At 50.5% G+C, this 19,070-nt stretch overlaps 1 protein-coding gene and 1 non-coding gene across 2 annotated transcripts in view; one reads left to right on the top strand and one right to left on the bottom strand.

The window, feature by feature from the left end:
• Positions 1 to 19,070, bottom strand: part of LOC126546882 (transducin beta-like protein 2) — a 282,624-nt gene that overhangs the window by 127,738 nt on the left and 135,816 nt on the right. Inside the window, exon 4 of the mRNA XM_050194610.3 lies at positions 3,216 to 3,490. Within this exon, the coding sequence (XP_050050567.1) occupies positions 3,216 to 3,490 (275 nt within the window). The remainder of the gene's footprint in view (positions 1 to 3,215; positions 3,491 to 19,070) is intronic.
• TRNAT-CGU (transfer RNA threonine (anticodon CGU)) lies at positions 14,834 to 14,905 on the top strand. The gene has a single exon. It is a non-coding gene; the product is annotated as a tRNA-Thr (tRNA).

Raw genomic sequence — 19,070 nt, 5'->3', positions numbered from 1 at the left:
AGTAAGTATGGGCCGCTCTTCCGCGCAGCGTCCGCAATACTGAAACATCGTGAGCTAAGTGGGACAGCGCGCTGTCATTTAACATGATATTTCGCATTCGTACGAGCTCCATGAATCCTAGATATACGATCCAAGATTAAAGAGACGGGAAAGACCAATATACTAATTAGCTTTATACTGGTCAAACGTTCTTTCAAAGCTCTCCCCAGATCTTTTCTTTTTTCCTTGGGAAAACGTTTCTCACGTTGCGGATAGCACATAACGTCGTATCTGGAATTTCGCGCCCTAACTGCAGTGCCGATACGTCAGTGTGACGTCATCGATTCGAGAGTAAGAGTTTCTTCTTCTGAAATCCGATAAATGACTCTTCGGGTCCTCTAGAATGCCGCGTGATATCGATAAACAACTAAATAACTTTATCGATAAGCGACAAACTAGCTGGTCAGCTGGTGTGGGAAATTCAGTAACGTGACGCGTAGCGCAAACGGGGGCTCTACGCATAACGCAGTGCTTTGCCACCTAGCTAACCAGACAGTTAGGAACTTCGGTGTGCACGCGTCATCAGCTGTATTTTCGATTTGCGTTCATTCTGGCTTTCGCATCTTGATCCATTAATTCAGTTTAACTGCTTATTTTCTTTTTCTGTTAAGCACCGTTTTATAGAGAGACTGAATGTAAGTAATAAGCAAAACTAAATTAGCCTAATGTACGGTTCTTGAATCGCAAGAACATCAGCCTAGCTTGAAAGGAATGATTTATAAGCCAGAAAAGAGGCAAGAAAGTAAGAGGGGAGTGCATGGCGACGTCCACCTCCTCGAAATCCATTCATCAAGTTCTCTTCCCGTCGAAGACTTCGAAAGCGTCGTCTGCTAGACGCCATGTTAAGCGTTAATGAACGGATGATGATTGCGTTCCGTTCGACAGTATACATAAATACTGAATCTCGCCACTTTTTGAAAACATTTTGCGCAATGAAATGGTTGAGATACGCGAAAATACAACGCAATCCGCTATGTCGCGCTGACGTCACCTGCGCCACGTTGCTGGGGCACGAAAATGAAAACAGGAAATGCGGCGTCAATTCCCTAAGGTATAACAACGAACATTTGGCGCCCAACAACCGCAATTAACATTCGGGGTGTGTTTCTTACTAATCCCAACCAATTTAGTGTTTCTATTTAGTAACCGCCGCAGAGCTATCCCCGACACTTCACGAATGGCGTTTTTTTTCCTTGAACCCGCAGTACTTGTGCAGAAATGTGGTCTTTGTTGTGCTCGTCCCGATGGTGTATCCTCTCTCTCTATATATATATATCATCTTAATCTCCGCTTTCCCCCTTCCCTATAGTGCAGTGTAGCAAACCGGATATTCGTATCTGGTTAACCTTCCTGGCTCTCTGCTTATTCACTTCTTTCTCTCTCTCAGCCTCGTCTTGGGCCGCCGGACAAGGAGGTCGTCACAACGGTCGCATCGATAGTCACGCGAACCAGCTAACATAACCAATGTGAATTATCACCGAGGATACAGTTATCGTTGCGGCGCAGAGTCCCGAGATTGTGGCCCGATATACCCGTGTTCCGTGTTATCAGCTCTTTCTCGCTTTTCTTCGAGTCTCCGCTCCCGGCGAGGCAAACATACTCGTAAATTGTTGCAGTTGATACGCTGCAGGAAGTCAGACCGTCGAATAGCATGCCATTATTGCATGTCAAAGTAACCGGGCAGCTGTCTGGCTGCCAGTGAACAACTAGAAGGTCAGGTTTACAAGTGCACCGCATCAAGTCAGTGGCAGCTGCTTATGAACACATTTTGACCACGGGTGATGGCCGATCAGCCCGGCACAAGAAAGCCGCATGGGGCGTCATCAAAGTTCATCGCTGGTATACCGCACAAATCCGGAAGCGATCCTCATTCTAGGTTAATTTAATACCTAACTGTCGCGGTTGCGCCTTAAATACAACGTATCCGTCGAAGCACGACTGCGGCGAAGCTCGCACGCATACAACGGCGAGTCCCGCCGCGCCGTGCGCGCGTCTCTGGGAACGTTTCCGTAGAACAAGCCCGACGCTACGTGAGAACCGGAGGAACGCAAGAAGCGGGAAGCGCCAGATCGCCCGGAGTTTTACGGGTCGCCGGCTCGGAACGCAGAATTTGTCTTCGCACGAGAAAGAAACGTGCACGGCCTTAATTATACGAGGCTCGCTTCGTGCGAGCGCCCGCACCACGGACGTTTCGGCGGAATCTGCCGACCATCAACGCGAACACAGGGAAGAAGCGTGAGACGGGTTCGCCAGCAGCCTTCCGCAGCTCTAGTTACATTCTTCACCACCCCCTTCCGGTTATGGACTGCGCTTCAATGCAAGCCTCCATAAGAGGTGACCAATACCTCGCCTAGGTGCGTATACTTTGAGCATGCTTATCGCACCGACTTCATTAGCACATCTAAGACACACACACACGCACAAACATTTATTTTCACTAATTAGCTTATTCATTAATTACTTTACGAAACATATCTCAACTTACGAATTGCAGCTGGTGAGTTTGCAAGGCGTATCCAATTGGAATGAATTTCCAGAATGAGGGCAGTTTGGCGACGTGCGCCATCAAACGCGCCTTAAAAAATGCACTGTTGTTCCACTTACTTTTTAACGAAACGCTCTTAATGCCTCGAAATTGGCGTCATCCCGAAGATTCAAAACGGGTATACGCCTTGCAAACTCACCGGCTACAATTCGTAAATTGCAATACGTGCCGTAAGACAGTTAATTAGGGCGTTAATCAGCGAATTTTTCTTAATTATTCCAACGTGCGTTTCGATTTCTCGTGCCATAGTAACGTCCGCTTGTTTGAATAATCCAGCTCAAGGACAACGATTACGCTGTCTGCCACGGGCGATTTTTTTTTTAATTCCGGAATATATAACGAATGACCACTCCGTGTAGTAACACATTTCTTTATCCCTATATAGCACGAGCCACGAGAAACTGAATTCCGGGGCTTATATAGGGGCCGGAATGGGCCGAATACGCTCGCAACGCCGAAGCCAGTATAGCGTTACGAGGCAATCAAAAACAACCGAGCCAAGCCGTACCAAACTATATACACTTCGTGTAATGGAAGCTCCAGCGAGGGGGGTGGGGGTGGGGGGGGAGAGAGACAAAGCTGCGTCGCTATAGAGAGAGTGCGGTACACGCGGTCCCACGCACGCACGCACCTTTGAGGCTCCAGACGCAGAGCGTGGTGTCCATGGAGATGCTCATGATGAAGTTGCCGTTGCAGGCGATGCCCACGTTGATCAGCTCGGAGGAGCGGTGCGCGTCGCGGAACTGCAGCAGCGGCTCGGCGCTGCCCGGCGACCCGTCCTCGCGCCGCTTCACGCGGTACACGTGCACGCGGTTGGCCAGGGCGGTGCACAGCACCAGCGCCCGGTTGTCGGGGCTCCACTTGGCGCGCCTGGCGTGGTCCAGCTCCACGTTCAGGCGCACGGACCTGCGCGCGAGGCCGGAGAACGTTCGGCGGCGAGTTTATACTATACGGCGGTTGCCAAGCGAGAGAAGTGCGTTTAGCATCACAATTAGCACCTCGCCTCTTTGAAGCGCCGGAGTCTCTATCGATTAAACACGCGCGTTTTTTTTTTTTTTTTTTTTTTTTTTTTTACCACACTGCCAAGTGTTTGTTGAGGATCGTAGACACTCGACACAAGTCCTGCTCAATATATATATATTAGTCAAAGCATAAGAAGCCAACAAACAATGACACGAAGGATAGCAAAAGGAAATTATTTGTCGTTTTTTTTTTAATTTAGTTAATGAAATGATCAACAGATGGAAATTAAAGTGGATGAAAAAACAACCGGCCGCAGGTGGGATACGAACCCACGTCTTCGCATTACGTGTGCGATGCTCTTACCGATCGAGGGACCACGGCGTCGTTTTTCCACCTACTTTCTGGGGTATTTACGTTTGTCTATACTAGAACTAGCATTGCGAGTGTTAGCAAGCGCCACGTGAACTCTTTGGCCAGTTGTCAGCACACCTCCTCGGAGGCGACTCGACTCGACACATGACTCGAAACTCGCTCAGCGCGACCTTCTAGCGTTCACGCGAGCCCGACTAGCTTTCGGCCGACAAATTCGCTCGGCCCGACTTTATAGAGTTCATGCAAACGCTTAGCCATACAGAATAGAGCAGTAGTGCTGGAGAATGATGGATCTTTGAAACACCTGATCAAAGGAGTCGAGTGGGGTCCGTTGTTCGTTTGCTAGTTCTCTCTCTCTTTTGTTTTTTTCGTTCACTATTGCACTGTTTGCGACACATCGCTACGAATAAGCCTTCTTTATGAGAAGCGCACAGCAGACAGCAATATATACACAAGATATGTGCGCGCGACTCACCGCTTTCTTCCTGTACAACTCGGAATTCAACCGCTCTCGCGTCTCCCCATTTATAGGCGTGTGATGAAACGCGCACGATAAGAAGCCGGCAGTGCGCATTTTCACCCAAGCAGAGAAATGTTGACGCCCCGCCGTTCTGCAGGCGGTAAGTAATTCCACGACAGCAAGCGTAACCTTGAACTACTGTGTACGTGTGATAATTTGACTGTGTCTTTCACATACAGAACCCGCGATGATGCACGAGTGGTTGAAGAAGAAAAAGAAAGGAAGAAGTGCTGGTTCTGTTTACCAGTCGTTACAGGCTGGTGGAGAAAACGTGCCTCCTACACCGAAAACCGTTAATCTCCAGCGAGAGCAATCTGTCATACGCGGCGTGTAGCACGCGTAGGTTGCTGTTTCGCGCACGAAAATGCAAGTTTAGACGAAACGCGAGCGGACGGGTGTAACAAATTCACGACGTGTCTTTAGCGAAAGCTGCGCTTAATTTATGATTTCTATTTCCACCGCTGAGCTCCACGGTCGCATTGACGTGCTCGCGCCCACGTGAAATTTCGGATGTACGCGTCAGGGAAATTGTGGCCGTGAGGCCCCCCCCCCCCGCAGTTGTATACCGTGACGACGGCGCACAAAGAACGAAAGATCAGTACACAACCGTCATTCACCTTCATATAAAGAAAGAAAGAAAGAAAGAAAGAAAGATCCCGCACAACCCCATTATGCGGACCCACGGTCGGCACGCATCCATGCAAATCGTCACGCACGCAGAGGCAACCGACTCTCGCGGCCGAAGGCGACGGTTTGCCGCTTCCTTTGCCGTTTATATTTTCTCACGCGCTATATTTACGCCCGTTTCGAGGTTTCGGGTGGCACGAACGCCTAGCAAATGACGGCAGAGAGAGAGAGAGAGAGATTCGACATCGGCTCGCGCATCAGAGTCCTCCTCGCGCGACGAGGACACCGACGTACGAACGGCGCGACGAGCAAATGAATTTCCTCCGCGTGCTCGCTTCCCTGAGCACAAGCCATGCGTTGCGGAAGAAGCATTGCATGCGGCAGGCTTGCGAGCGTCCTTCGCGCCGGGGGCCAGGAGGGGCCACAACCCTCAGCCGTCATAACCCGAACTAACGCAACCGCTTTCCCTCAATCGCTTTATGGCGTGAACGCGCGCGCCGCGGCGTCTGTGTGCGTGTATACTGTTGCCCCGGGCAGCGTACGTGAGCCCGTTACGGGCGGGGAAATCTGCACTCGGCACGCGTTATAACCACCGACCAACCAATTTTTTTTTTTCTGTCTGTACACAAAATTGCAAGATCGTGAGCGCCGAAGGGGGACCACTTGCGGACCGTGGATGTTATTCTGGGGCGCGACCTCATAACGATTCGGAAAGCGAACCTTTCGCTTGTCCTCGCGTGGTTGGCCATTTGCACCTTAAGGATCCTTAAGGATGCAAATCGGTCTGTATAACTCATTTCCTTACACCCACAAAGGATGGATGTGTGTGAGCTATAGACAGGATCACCTTCGAGGGCGAAAGTCGGTTTACAGTGAAGGACCCGGGAGGGTGAATTTCGAACGCATTGACTGCTGATGTGGTGGTGGTATAAACGTCCTCATTCAAAAGCGGCTTCGGGCTCTTCTTTCGGCTCCCTCTATATACAACAAAGAATCCAGGCCTGGCCCTCTGAGGTAGAAGAGGCGCGTTATGCTCAGGGCCGCACACAATAAATCAGCTGCATTTATCCTTACAGTCTACGCGTCTTCAGCAGTCTGTAGATAGAATCGGGTAGGATGATGATTATCAGGAAGACGACGACGACAGTGACGACGACGAAGCGCGTTCACGAAGCGGCGTTTACCGCGCAGCAAACGGATTGCGGCAAATTATGCTCGCGCTACGAAAGCCCACGCGGCTCGTGTGAAGAACACGACGACGAAGCACACGCGTAGCGCGTGCTGCTCGAGACGGGTCTTTGGAACGCCAGAGGAAGGTGGTCGGACCCTCGGACGCTCGTCTCCTGCCATTCTTGCCGCATCTCTTCGGCTCCCTGCCAAACGCCGCGAGCTCGCTGCGACGCCGTCCGAGGTCCCGCTCAACAGCTCCGAGGCATTTCCCTGACAAGCGGACAAGGACCAGAGCCTATTCGTTGCCCAAGCGATTGGCTAGGGCCGCGACGTCTTCCGGCCGCGGCGAGAAAGTCCAGACGAACTCGGAAACACGGTGGAACAACCGAAGCCAGGCAAGAGCGCAGAGATGATGAGACAGCCCAACAGTGTTCACGGTGGCGGCGCCGCCGCCAGTTCTCGGCCGGAGGCGCTTGCTGCTAGGCGGACGCGAGCGGCGCTTCCAAGGGACGCTGCGGAAGAGAGAGATCCCAGTACCAGGCCGGCGACACTGGCCTTGCGTCAGAAAAAGGCGGCGACCAGATCGGCAGGTGGAGTCCAGCCGCAAGAAATCGACGCCGACTCCTTTTTGACGAAGAACAAGACATCGAGCGTGCTGCAGAAGCGACGTAAAGGTTCCTCTCCCACGAGTGCGACTGGAGCGACCGTGGCTGGCACGACCACCGCCAAGGGGACTGCGAGCCGTCGCCATCACTCGGAGTCACTCCGCCAGCATCAGAAATGGCGGAGTGAGAAGCCGCGGAAGATCCAGGCACTCGTCCTCCTCCAGCAGCCGCGACGCTCGGTGGCGTACGTCGTCGAGCTCGCAAAAGAAGAGACACATCGGCTCTTCGAGTGCGACCGTTGCGGGCACGAACAACACCGCAACGACTACGCAGCATCGCCATTGCTGGAGAAACCACTCGGCCGAAGCCGGCAGTGGCGGTGCGAGGAGCCCCGGGAAATCCAGGCACTCGTCCTCCAGCAGCCGCGGCGGCCGCGAGAGCTAGGCGATGGCCCGCGGTACCGCAGCAGCTCCAGGCGCTGCAGCGCATCGGCCTCGAGCCGCGGCTGAAAGGAGCGCCGAAGCACCAGCGGCGGCCAAGATGGCGAGCACTACGTCGCCGGGAGCTGACGCGGCAAACGTGACGGGGATGTCGGGAGAGCAGCCATTGCGGTTGCGTGGCGTGGATAAACGCTACCGGATGGACGTTCTCGGCAGATTCGTCCCCTTGATTGACGATCTTCTTTATTATTTATTTCTGTATTAAAGTACGTTTTATCTGTACTGCCGCGCATATTGTATTTATTGCAGACAAGCGAATATCCGCATAGGTCTGGAAGGGATTCGTAGCGAATTCACACTACACAGGCACCGAGTTGTGGATGGATTATTCCGAGGAGCTATGTTTGTTAGCCAATTTCTAGACTAACTGCTATTCGCCCCACGCAGATCAAAAGTTTATCATTACGCAAGATGAGGCGGAAAAGGTTCGTTCCGAGTTACAATGAGAGGCCATTAGGAGAACTGTTGTATAGGCAGCAAAAAAAGAAAAAAAGGTCAGGGAGATAATTTGATTCATGATGTTATCTTCGTCCATACTCGGACACGTGCAGGCCTTGAGGAATGGTAGATATTGCTCAGCAGTTGCGTAGTAAAGGCAGCACGGCCAAAACTGTTTCCGTGAAGGCGTGAACACAGCCTCTTAGAACTCCAATCGGACTCCACACCGTACAATAAGGCACGATACTGTATATACTTAATATGCGCCAGTTTTCGCAAAGGCTTGCTACGGCAGAACATAAAGTAAGTACCTACAGGGGGCGCTAACACATTGCTAAGAAAAAATTCGCAGTTCCGTACGAAAGCGAAGCACCGATTGCGATAGCAAATTAGTAGATATATAGCTGTACGAAGTAAGTATAGTAGTTTTATCGGCCGCGTAAAGTTGTAAACATTCGCTTACTTACTAAATTAACAATGATAGAACATGTAAGCGTGACTCAACGAGGACGTAGAAAGAAACAGACACACGGAGACAGCTCTGTCTTTGTGTGCCTGCTTCTTTCTACATCTTGTTCAGTTATGTTTACACATTCTATCATGAATTCAAACCAACTAGCCCGTCAGCGAGTTTTAACTAAATTAACCAGCACGGTGTCACGCGCGTACAGTTAAACATGAACACATATCACTCGATGACAGCGGAAACTGCGAAAACGCTGGAGTTAGGAATCGCGGCAGCAGCCGCGAACCAACTGACCTTCGTGCATCTGTCGCTTTAACGCGTACGAAAAGTCGAAAGCACAGCGCATACGAAACTACCGGCACTACACGCACTCTGCGAACATCGTAGATCGCTTTGAATATGAGGTCCGCGCGGGCGCACACTTTAGCCCATAGCGTTTCTCACTACATTACCTAGAGGGAAATCTGGCGCTGCTGCGCTGTGGTATGCATGGGAATGCCGGTATATTGTGGATTCGGATTGGCATCGTTCTCGTAGAGACAGGACACCTTGAAGACGCGCTTGGCAAGTACCGTTCCGTCTGTCACAATGATTCATTTTCTACTATAGAACAGCACGTGAAAAGCTGTTTTAGTTTTATTATTACGCGAAAACATGTTTTGTTTAACTATGAGAACTTGTTATTGTGTGTACGACTACATGTTACGTAAAAAGTATCAGCGGGCCGCTAAAGTTGGAGGACAGGCGACAAGGTTCGCGCTCGCTTTGAAACAGTTGGTCGTCTGTTCTTGCTTCTCTTCGCTTGGTCATGCATCGTGGGTGAGTAAAGATGTAATATGCGTGAATGGAAAAATTTTATGAAGATTTTACTTTGAGAACGCGTTATTTGCGTAGCCATATCCACGTTTTAGACGAAGCCTCTTACAACACCAGCCAACACGAGCCTCGCAGACACATATACCGTCATTCCCATGACGGCACGGCGCCCCCTTAAGAAACTCCCATAGACGGTGGCGCCAGATTACCCTCTAGGCGTTATAGTGAGAAACTCTATGCCTCACCCCCCTGCCTCGCGCACCACAGGAGACGGCACGAATCCGAGCCGCGTTCCTCGCTCGCGCATGCGAGATTGCACCGCGTTCGCCGGCTCACCCTCACATGCTTTCACGCATACGGAGGCTCACGGCGACGGCGACTGCAGAAATGCGCCTGGAGTGTCCATATAAATGCTATCGCAATAAGTGAAAAGACCTGAGGTGTGGGGTCTAATTTGCTCCACTGCACTGGAGAAGGGTCGATAACGATTTGGGGATGTTCGAATTCAACACGTAGAAGGACACTTTAAAGGACGTAGTGCACTTCCTGTTTGGCAGAAATTCCGGCGTGGTCTGTACACTGATATTGCAGCAAATCTGGGGCGAAAAGAACGATCATCAACGACGATGCGCAGTCACTGAAGTGCATGAGGTAGTTTGGCGCGTTGTGAAAGATAATCAGTGCTGTCTTAATTGCAGTTCGATGTACTATGCAGTATATAACAATATGCCCTTTTAGAAATATCCGCTGTGTAAAAGGAAACTTAGGTAAAAGTAAAATGTTTCCCGTAAGGAACATGGTGGTAAAATTGGAGTGCTCTAGGTGAATTGCATCTGACCTTAGCCCGCTGAATAAAGCGAACTACGCCCGATTTCTTGTTTCACATATACTAGCGGGAAAGCGAGAACCTCTAGAGGATGCACGTTTTCACGAAGCCGACAGAGGCGGTTCGAGAAGGTTTGTCGAGTCGAAATTCGGTGGTCGAGTTCATGTAACGCTGTAAACGTTAGCAGGTCGAGCAGAGCGAGCGTCGGTAAGAGATAGGTCAACTCCACTTGCCCAACTCGCTAGGCAAGATGCGTGTAAACGTCGTCGGGTAGGCCTGGGTCAACTCGACTTCCGAGTCGACCCACTCTGGTCGATCATGTAAACCACGTTTCTACACGCTATACTTTGACATTATGAGCGTGTGAAAACGCTAGAAGGCGCCGCCGAAGAGAAATGTAAAAGGGGGCGGCGCTACACTCTAAAAAAAAGTTTACACCCTTTGGGGCTTATCTTGTCCCACAACAATAATCCTCATCTGCCTCGCTTGAGTTTCCTCTCTTCAAAACTCGGCGCTCGCTACTGTCCTGTCGAGAATGCTGTGTCAAGCTGATAACGCGCAAGCCGTTCGTGACTAGGAAGTACCGGGCTCGCAGCGTTAAAAAAAGAAAATGCGGGCAAGACAGATGATGATTATTGCTTGGGGAAAAAATACAACCCAAAGGGTGAAAACGTTTTTTTAGAGCGTACACTCTTAGAAAAATTTACACCCTTTGGGGCGTATCTTGTCCCACAACAATAATCGTCATCTGTCTTGCCCGCGTTTCCTTTCTTTAACGCTGCGAGCCCGGTACTTCCCAGTCACGAACGGCATGCGCGTTATCAGTGTGACGCAGCATTCTCGACAGGAAAGTAGCGAGCGCCGAGTTTCAAGAAAGGAAACGCAAGCAAGGCAGATGACGATTATTGTTGTGGGACAAATATACACCCCAAAGGTGGAACCGTTTTAAGAGTGTAGACTGCTATATTATACACTCTAAAACAAAATTACACCCTTTCGGTCGTATCTTGCCACACAACGATAACCGTCATCTATCTTGTACGCATTTGCTTTCTTTAATGCTGCGAGCCCGGCACTTACCAGTCACGAACGACATGCACGTTATCAGCATGGCACAGCTTTCTCCCCAGGAAAGTAGCGATAGCAGCGTTATTAAGGAAGGAAACGCAAGCAAGACAGATGACGACTTTTGTTGTGTGGCAAGGTGTGGCAAGCAAAGGGTGTATACATTTGCTTAAGAGTGTAGGCCACGCAAACAATGGCAATCTTCCAAGTTGCGCATTGCGTAATAAAAGCATTTATTTGCCGGAAACGTCCTTTGTTCTTGTTCTCCAGAGCGTTGCGGCCAAGATGCAAATGTCTAAGGAACTCTGCAGATGCGTTGGTTACCAACGCTTCATTAACGTTGTCGCATGGGTACGGCGCGCATTCCCGCGCACGCCGGCACGAACAGCGAATAATCACACAGAATAATGCTCGTGCGGTGAAAATTACGCTGTCGCATTTCCTGCCTTGAATTTTAACTTACACAGGGCTAGTCTGGCGCGTTTCCTCCTATACATATCCTAATGAAAACTAAACAATGTATTAATTACTCGCTTTTGTCATGCCAGTGCTTTACTATTTCACGAAAAAAAAAAGAAGAACGGCTTTCGCAAGCTTGACGTTCGCAAGCAATCGCCGTTATACTTTTATTTGGAACTTCGACTCATGGATAGAGCGGTGTCAATGGCTGTCTGCGTCGCCGTCTAGGAATATATAATTGATTCTATAGGCGACCGCCCTGATAAACCTGCTTGTCTTACTACCTGTTCCTTTTCTTTCTTCACCTTTTTTTTGCATTATAACATTGAAGTCTTAAATATTTTTCTTGCAAACTTCAATTTGAGATGTTATTTCACAGAGTTATTAGTTTGGTCCACTTCATTCTCGGCCAAATTCCACATATTGGGTAGGAGCTACGAGTCAGAAAAAACAAAAACAAATAAAATAAACCAACCAAACAAGCTGATGCGTCTCACGTGCCGAAGACGACGACGAAGCGCAGGGACCGCGCGTGTTCTACGGCTCGTGACGAGGTTTTGGAACGCCAGTCAAACGCGCAGCCGCCCTGCCCGGACGCCGGCCCGACTCCCGCAGTTCTTCCTCGATCTAGGCTTGTTCCTTACCAACCACCCGGAGTTGTTCCTTAACAACCACCCTGCGACCTGCTTCCCGAGCCCCGCTCAGGAGTGGCCCTGCGAGACTGTCCGAGCAAGTAGGCCGAGGACGGCCTTCGGCGTTCTTCGGTTAACCAGTCGGCGAGCACCGCGGCGTCTCGAGACTAGCCGACGCGAGGAACTCGCGAAAAAAACCCGAGGAACGTTGGCACAAGAACCGAAGCAAGGCTCGAGCGGAAGGATGAGAACGAGACAGCCTAGCGACGCGACCGACGACGGCGGTGGTCATTCGCCGCGAGAGGCGCTCCCTGCTTGGCGGACGCGAGCGGCGGCGCCAGAGGACGCTGAGGAACCGACGGAGACCAGGGCGAAGCCGGCGACGCTGTCCTTGCCGTCACTAAAGCCGCTCAAGACGAGATTTGCAGATGGAGTCGCGCGGACGGAAATCGACACCGACGCAGTACCTCGCACGACGAGCAAGGAATGGAGCGTGCTAAAGAATAAGCGACGCAGAAGTTCCCGTTCAACAAGTGCGACTGGAGCGACCGTCGCCGGCCCGACCACCGCCGCGAAGAAAGCGAGGCGTCGCCATTGCCGGAGGAACCACTCGGCCGAGGCAAGCAGTGGCGGAGTGAGAAGCCGCGGAAGATCGACGCACTCGTCCCCCTCCAGCAGCCGCGACGCTCGGAAGCGTAAGTCGTCGAGCTCGAAGGAGAGACACGTCGGCTCTTCGAGTGCGACCCTAGCCGGCACGAACACCACCGCAACGACTACGCAGCGTCGCCATTGCTGGAGGAGCCACTCGGCCGAGGCCAGTGCGAGGAGCCGCGGGAGATCCACGCACTCGTCCTCCAGCAGTCGCGGCGGCCGCGAGTGCTAGGCGACGGCCCGCGGTTCCGCAGCAGCTCCAGGCGCTGCAGCGCATCGGCCTCGAGCCGCGGCGGAAAGGAGCGCCGAAGCACCAGCAGCGGCCATGAGGGCGAGCACTCCGTCGCCGGGAGCTGACGCGGCGAAGGTGACGAGGATGTCGGGGGCTGCTGCAGCGCCTGGGTGGCGTGGATCAACGCTGCCGGCAGGACCTTCTCGGGAGAGAGTCGTCTTCCGTAATGACGATCTTCTTTATTGTTTATTTCGGTATTAAAGCACGTTTGATTGGTATTGCCGCGCATCTTGTATTTATTGCAGACAAGCGAATCCCGTATAAGTCTGGAAGGACATCCGTAGCCAGTTAGGTAGCCAGCCAGGTAACAAGTTAGGGGAATAATATTTGGAGAAGAGGAGCTACGTTCCTGGGTCAGTTTCGAGGCTATTTTCTATTGGCCCCATGCCAGACCGAAGCTGTTCGTGACGCAAGATGGGGCGAGAAAGGTTGGTTCCGAGTGCCAATGAGAGTTTAGGATAACAATTGTAAGTAGCGGAAATAAATTAGGGGAGATAATTTGATCAATGTCGTTACCTTTGTCCTTAGTCGGACACGTGCAGGTCTCGAGGAAAGTAATGGGTTTAATGCTGCAGCGGTTGCGCAGTAAAGGTAGCACGGGCAAAACTGTTACTACAGAGGCTTGTACACAGCCTCGTCGAACGTCAATCGGGCTTCGAACCATATAAAATAAGGAATGATGCTGGGTATCTGAGTTATATACAGGGGGCGCTAGGATGTTCGAATCTAACACAGAAGCGCATTTTAAAGCATGTAGTTCACTTCCTGTTTTGGAGAAAGTGCAGTCTGTTACGGCGTACGCGCATATTGCAGCAAAACTGGGGTGAGAACAACGATCACCAAGGACGAAGGGCGGTCATATTAGTGCATTGCGTAGTTTGGCGCACATTATCAGTGCTGTGTTAATTGCAGTTCGGGGGTACATATCAGTGGGTCCTTTTAGAACTATCCGGTGTATAAAATGAAACTTGGGTAAAAGTAAAATGTTTACTATAAGGAAGGTATAGTTGAAAAATTGGAGTGCTCTTGGTGAGTTGCATCAGACGTTAGCCCGCCAAATGAAGCGAATTACACCCGATTTGTTTCTTGCCATAGACCATAGACTTGCCATAGAGAGGAAGCAAGAACCTCTAGAATATGTACGCTTTCACGAAGGTGACAGAGGCTGGTCCGTAGTCCCCCACAATGCGGTGTGCCTCGTAACAAAATCCCGGTTACGGCACGTAACACATCAGGTTAATTTTTTTCTTTTTTTCCTTTTTTCGCTAGACAAAGTTCAGAATTACGTGGAGGAGGTGGCGAGGGGGGCTGGGGGGGTAGGATATGCAGTGTAAGTGATTTTTGCAGCAGTTAAAAAGCTACGGTTCGGAGTCCCTCGTCTCATCTAGGTCGAAATTTGGCAGCAGAGGGATTCGAGACGGTGTATACGTACCGTGCTCATCGGGCAGCGGGAGTTTATCTAATATGGAGACACCGACTAACGGACGACATCGGCACCGAGTTTCAATCGCAAGGGCGATCTCAACACATGTTCTATCGGCGCTTCACGCGCGCGCAAAGGCGAAAAAAAAAAAGAGTTCGTACAATACAGCGCAATAAGCGCCGAATGTGAACTGACACTGAAAACGAGTGACATGAAATCCGGCAACATTGATGCCTTCAGGTACCACGTGTGGGTTTATTGACCGGTTGCCTTCACCCAAAAAGATCACGTACTGGTGACGCCTGCGGCAGAAAGGATGTTCCACATCCGCCGCCAAAGTTTGCGAGTGGCCACACTAACACTCCCAGGATGATTTCTATAGCAGTAACACACAAATACCCCAGCAAGTGGATGGGAAGACGGCGCCGCGGTAGCTCAATTGGTAGAGCATCGCACGCGTAATGCGAAGACGTGGGATCGTTCCCCACCTGCGGCAAGATGTTTTTTTCATCCACTTTCAATTCCATTAATTTATAATTGCTTTATTTCAATTAGTAAGTACAAGTAATTTCTCCTGTGTTGTACTTGGTGTCTTTGATTGTTGGCTTCGTATGCCATATATATATATATATATATATGGCGGTTCTCAAAACCCTGAGAACCGCCAGTGGTGTTACGTGACGTGAAACCGAACAACATAATTTTAAAAATTTTAATTTAAAGACATGGTGGGAACCGGGAAATGTGTGATAGGGTTGTCTTGCGTAATGTAATGGGTGTAGCACATGGGATTCGTCTAACATTCGTTCTTGTGAGTTCTTAGGCGTTCTTGTGGCGTCATTTCTTGCGATTTATATTTCTGATTTGGCGAGCAATCATAATTTTGCAAACACGGCGAGGCAATAAGTCTCTGCGCATTCGCGTAGTTGTCGCGAATCTGTGCACTTAAAGGGCGTAATACTTTGTTGAAATTTTGACGCGTTTGCGTAACCATTTAAAGCCAGAAGGACGAAGTTTAGTCAGCTCCATGTAGCGACCATCATTCTCGTGCTGGCTGAAGCGCCATAGTTGCAGCTCCCGTAGACGATACCGTATAGACGATAGAGCCAAAGTTCCATTTAGTAATTTTCCTCAAAGGGCAACTCCGGCGATTTTTCGATGTCATCGGATGTCGATGAAATTCGCTGGGTACGTTTCTCTGAGCAATTCCATCATGTCCTCAAAAAATCAGGTCTGAGAGTTGCAGATATTTTTTTTTACAAATGAATTTAGTTTATTGCCTCGAACACCCTACCTTACCGCCTCCTCAGTTACAGACCACATTGTTTATGACGTCAGGAGTGTTCCATGCAGAGCATGCCGGGATCATGCAGACGACAGCGGCGAGAGCGTCGAGGAGTCGACGATCGTGAGCTACAGAGTGCATGGAAGTTGCGGTCGCGAGGAGTCGCGTTCCCTGTGGACGTGTAATAGATGGGTGGCAAGTGCCGAGGTTAAGCCTACTCGGCAAGCCTTAAGCCTACTCGGTTAAGCCTACATGTCACAGTCGCGTAGTTCATGCTTCTACTGCTGGCGGACCTGAGCGACTGACCTGAAGCTGTAGGTTAAACCATCAGGATGAAGAAACCTCCTTCTGTAGTTCAGGTTTGGCCATACGGGTTTGAAATAAATCATTCCTCATTTGGTGCAGTGCACACACATAAAGCGAGAAGCGACGACAAGGAGCAGTATCGACGTCGGTACGTTGCCGTTTTCGACGGAAAACTGCCCGCCGCACTCACCGACACCTCCCTAAATTAAATTCGACTACGAACGTGGGTGCATTTTTACGTATTGTCATGCAGACTCATTATTCGGCTTCCGAGGTGCACTGCTTGCCTCGTATCCCATTAGGGCAGCAAGCAAGGCCCCTTCGATACAGCAGAATAAACAACCGCCTCGTTCAGCTGCCAACGGTGTCTATACCGGCGTCGGCGTTTCCGCGAGAAAAATACGCGTTCTGTAAAAGAACAATCATACGCGCAAAGCCCCCATCTGTGTCTACTTTACGGAACATATTGTGTGCATGAAGAGAATACGAAGAATAAGTAGCCAGCACAACAACGATCCTGTACTAACGGCTCGCTGTCTTCGAAAGTGTGTGGTCGCTCGTATCAGCGCGATTCAGAGTGATGAAGCGGTGCTTACATGCACAAAATCTGCCTGTTTTGATATGTGCTGACATTAATTGATGTCACCGATGAGCATATCTCAAGCGAACGACGAGTGGTCGCTGTACCTGCCGATGTAAACAAATTCACCGTTCGGTTACGTGTTTGCGGGATGCACATGCGAAAAGTCGTGCTCCACATCTTACAGTGAGCACGCGAAGCGCTTCCCTCAGAAGGGGTAAAACACCTCAAATGGCAAGCAGCGCGTATAAAATCAGTGGTCAGGCTACTTTACATATTCCTAGGGGTGGGCAGCGCAAACCGGACGAAGGACAAAAGGGAGCGCACGATACGAGTGCGGACTAACAACCGGTTTATTTTTTTCAAACATTTGATTAAATATTCAGAGAATGTGATCATGTGATAAAGTGACGCTTACAGGTAGTGAAAGTGTGTCAGCCAATCTTGCCATTCAAAAACTCCGTTTCCTTATCATGAAGAGAGGTAGAAGTCTGTCTGACGCATGCGCCTGAGTTGACATGCATGAAGTACGCTTCCACTATCTCGCAGTTGATTTCATTTCCATTTTTATATGATATTTCGGTTTGTTTCGAACAAAGGTTCGCATGGGCGATTTCGACAATGCACGGCCAGATTCGAGCCGGTTGCATTCCTGATGGCACCTTGGTGAGGCTCCCTAAGGCAGCGTCCCGTCTGCTCAAAGTTCTTTTTGCCGCACGAAAGTGGAATGACGTAGACCACTCCCACCGAGCATGCCACGAGCTGCCCCGCGTGTTCGACGAGGCACATGGCCTTGGACGCCTGTTTAGGTCTATTGACGCGATTGCAAATCTCGTTTAACGAGTTTTTAGCTGAAAAGAGGACTTCATGCATGTCAACTCAGGCACACGCATCTACCAGACTTCTATCTTTCTGCATGATACAGAAACGGAGTTTTTGAATGGCAAGATAGGCTGGCACACTTTCACCACTTTTAAGCGTCAGTTCATCGCATGATCACATTGGCTGCATGTTTAATCAATTGTTTGAAAAAAATAAACCAGTTGTTAGTCTGCGTTCGTACTGTGCACTTCCTTTTGTCTTTCGTCCGGGTTGCGCTGCCCACCCCTAGGAATATGTTCAGTCACCAACTCACCCAGCTTGCTGCGTTAATTCGGTTAGGCTACCCTCGGTCTACATGTTGCAGCAAGATATGTAGCACGGGCGCTGGCTCTCGTGGCGGCGGGTCGAATGAGAACGACGATTCGCGGCTATTGAATTCGTCAGAATCATGACTGTGAATACTTGACACATCCGAAAAGCCGGTACAGCTGCCAGTGTCACCCGAACGTCCGGCACGATCACGTTACAGCCGAGCGTCTGCTCTTCGCTGCCAGCGGGCGATGACCGGTATGACTGGCGCGCCTTCCCCTTCGGGGACACTCGTGACGGTGTGTACTAAGAGGTTCGCTCGGCTGTTTGGCCAGGCTTCGGTATCGTTCTTGCGCCTTTTTGATGATCTAAATTTATTCTCGAGTTTGCGGAACCATTCTTCTATCAGACGCGTTTCAGGGGGGGTCTCGGAGCCTAAATGTTCCATTATCTTGACATCGTCAAAAAGTCGCCGGAGTTGCCTTTTAAGAAGCTTTATGGGCTTAGACATGGCCTCCTAGATCGGGGGCTATGGCGCACGCTAGAGTTCCCGCACTACGAGTGCGATCCACGCGTGCCGTCTCCTGCTGCGCTTTCTTTCCCGACGGCCCGAGTCAACGCGCCGGATGTGTATTGGTTGGCGTTCGCTCCTCGACTGGGGCGCGGCTGTTTCGTCACCCTTCGGGTGTGTTCGCGCGCGTGCGTATGGCTTGGGCCGGCGCCGCGGGAGCTTCGCTGGCCGTGAACAGCGTGAGAGATGGCTTTGCGTCGGCGCCGCGTGCAGTTGCGTCAGCGTGCCACCAAGAGGGACCCTCGAGAAATCACGCGCGAATGCTCTTGAACGAACGAACGGACGAAGAAATTAACGAATGAATGAACACCAAACCACGTCCATGTGCACTCTTATGTACCTGCCATGTGGTTGAATAGACTCAAACTCAGTGAATGAATGAATGAATGAATGAATGAATGAATGAATGAATGAATGAATGAATGAATGAATTGCTTAGGATAGATCATTTGCCCAAGTGTGGAAGAGGCCGCAGCATTAACCTTATCTGTTCTCATTTTTTTAAACGAAGTGAACATTTAGAAGAGTTAACTGCTGGGCTAGTTGGTGTGGTATGGTATGGTATGAATAACTTTATTTAGGTCCTGAGGGATCAGTCTGGGTCTGATGCGGGCCGCTCCCACGTCGGGACAGAGAGGCCGAGCCCCTCTGCCGTCACACGGGCCCTCTGGACAGCCCTGAGTTGGTCCGCCAGCACTTCACTGTGCAGCATCGGCTAGTTGGTGATCTTGCATACTAAAAAGATTTTGCGCCAAAACAACACACACAAGAGCCCGTGGTGTCGTCGT

The sequence above is a fragment of the Dermacentor andersoni genome, chromosome 3, assembly GCF_023375885.2.
Source record: "Dermacentor andersoni chromosome 3, qqDerAnde1_hic_scaffold, whole genome shotgun sequence".
Lineage (NCBI taxonomy): Eukaryota > Metazoa > Arthropoda > Arachnida > Ixodida > Ixodidae > Dermacentor > Dermacentor andersoni.
This window is presented reverse-complemented; position numbering and strand designations above follow the sequence as displayed.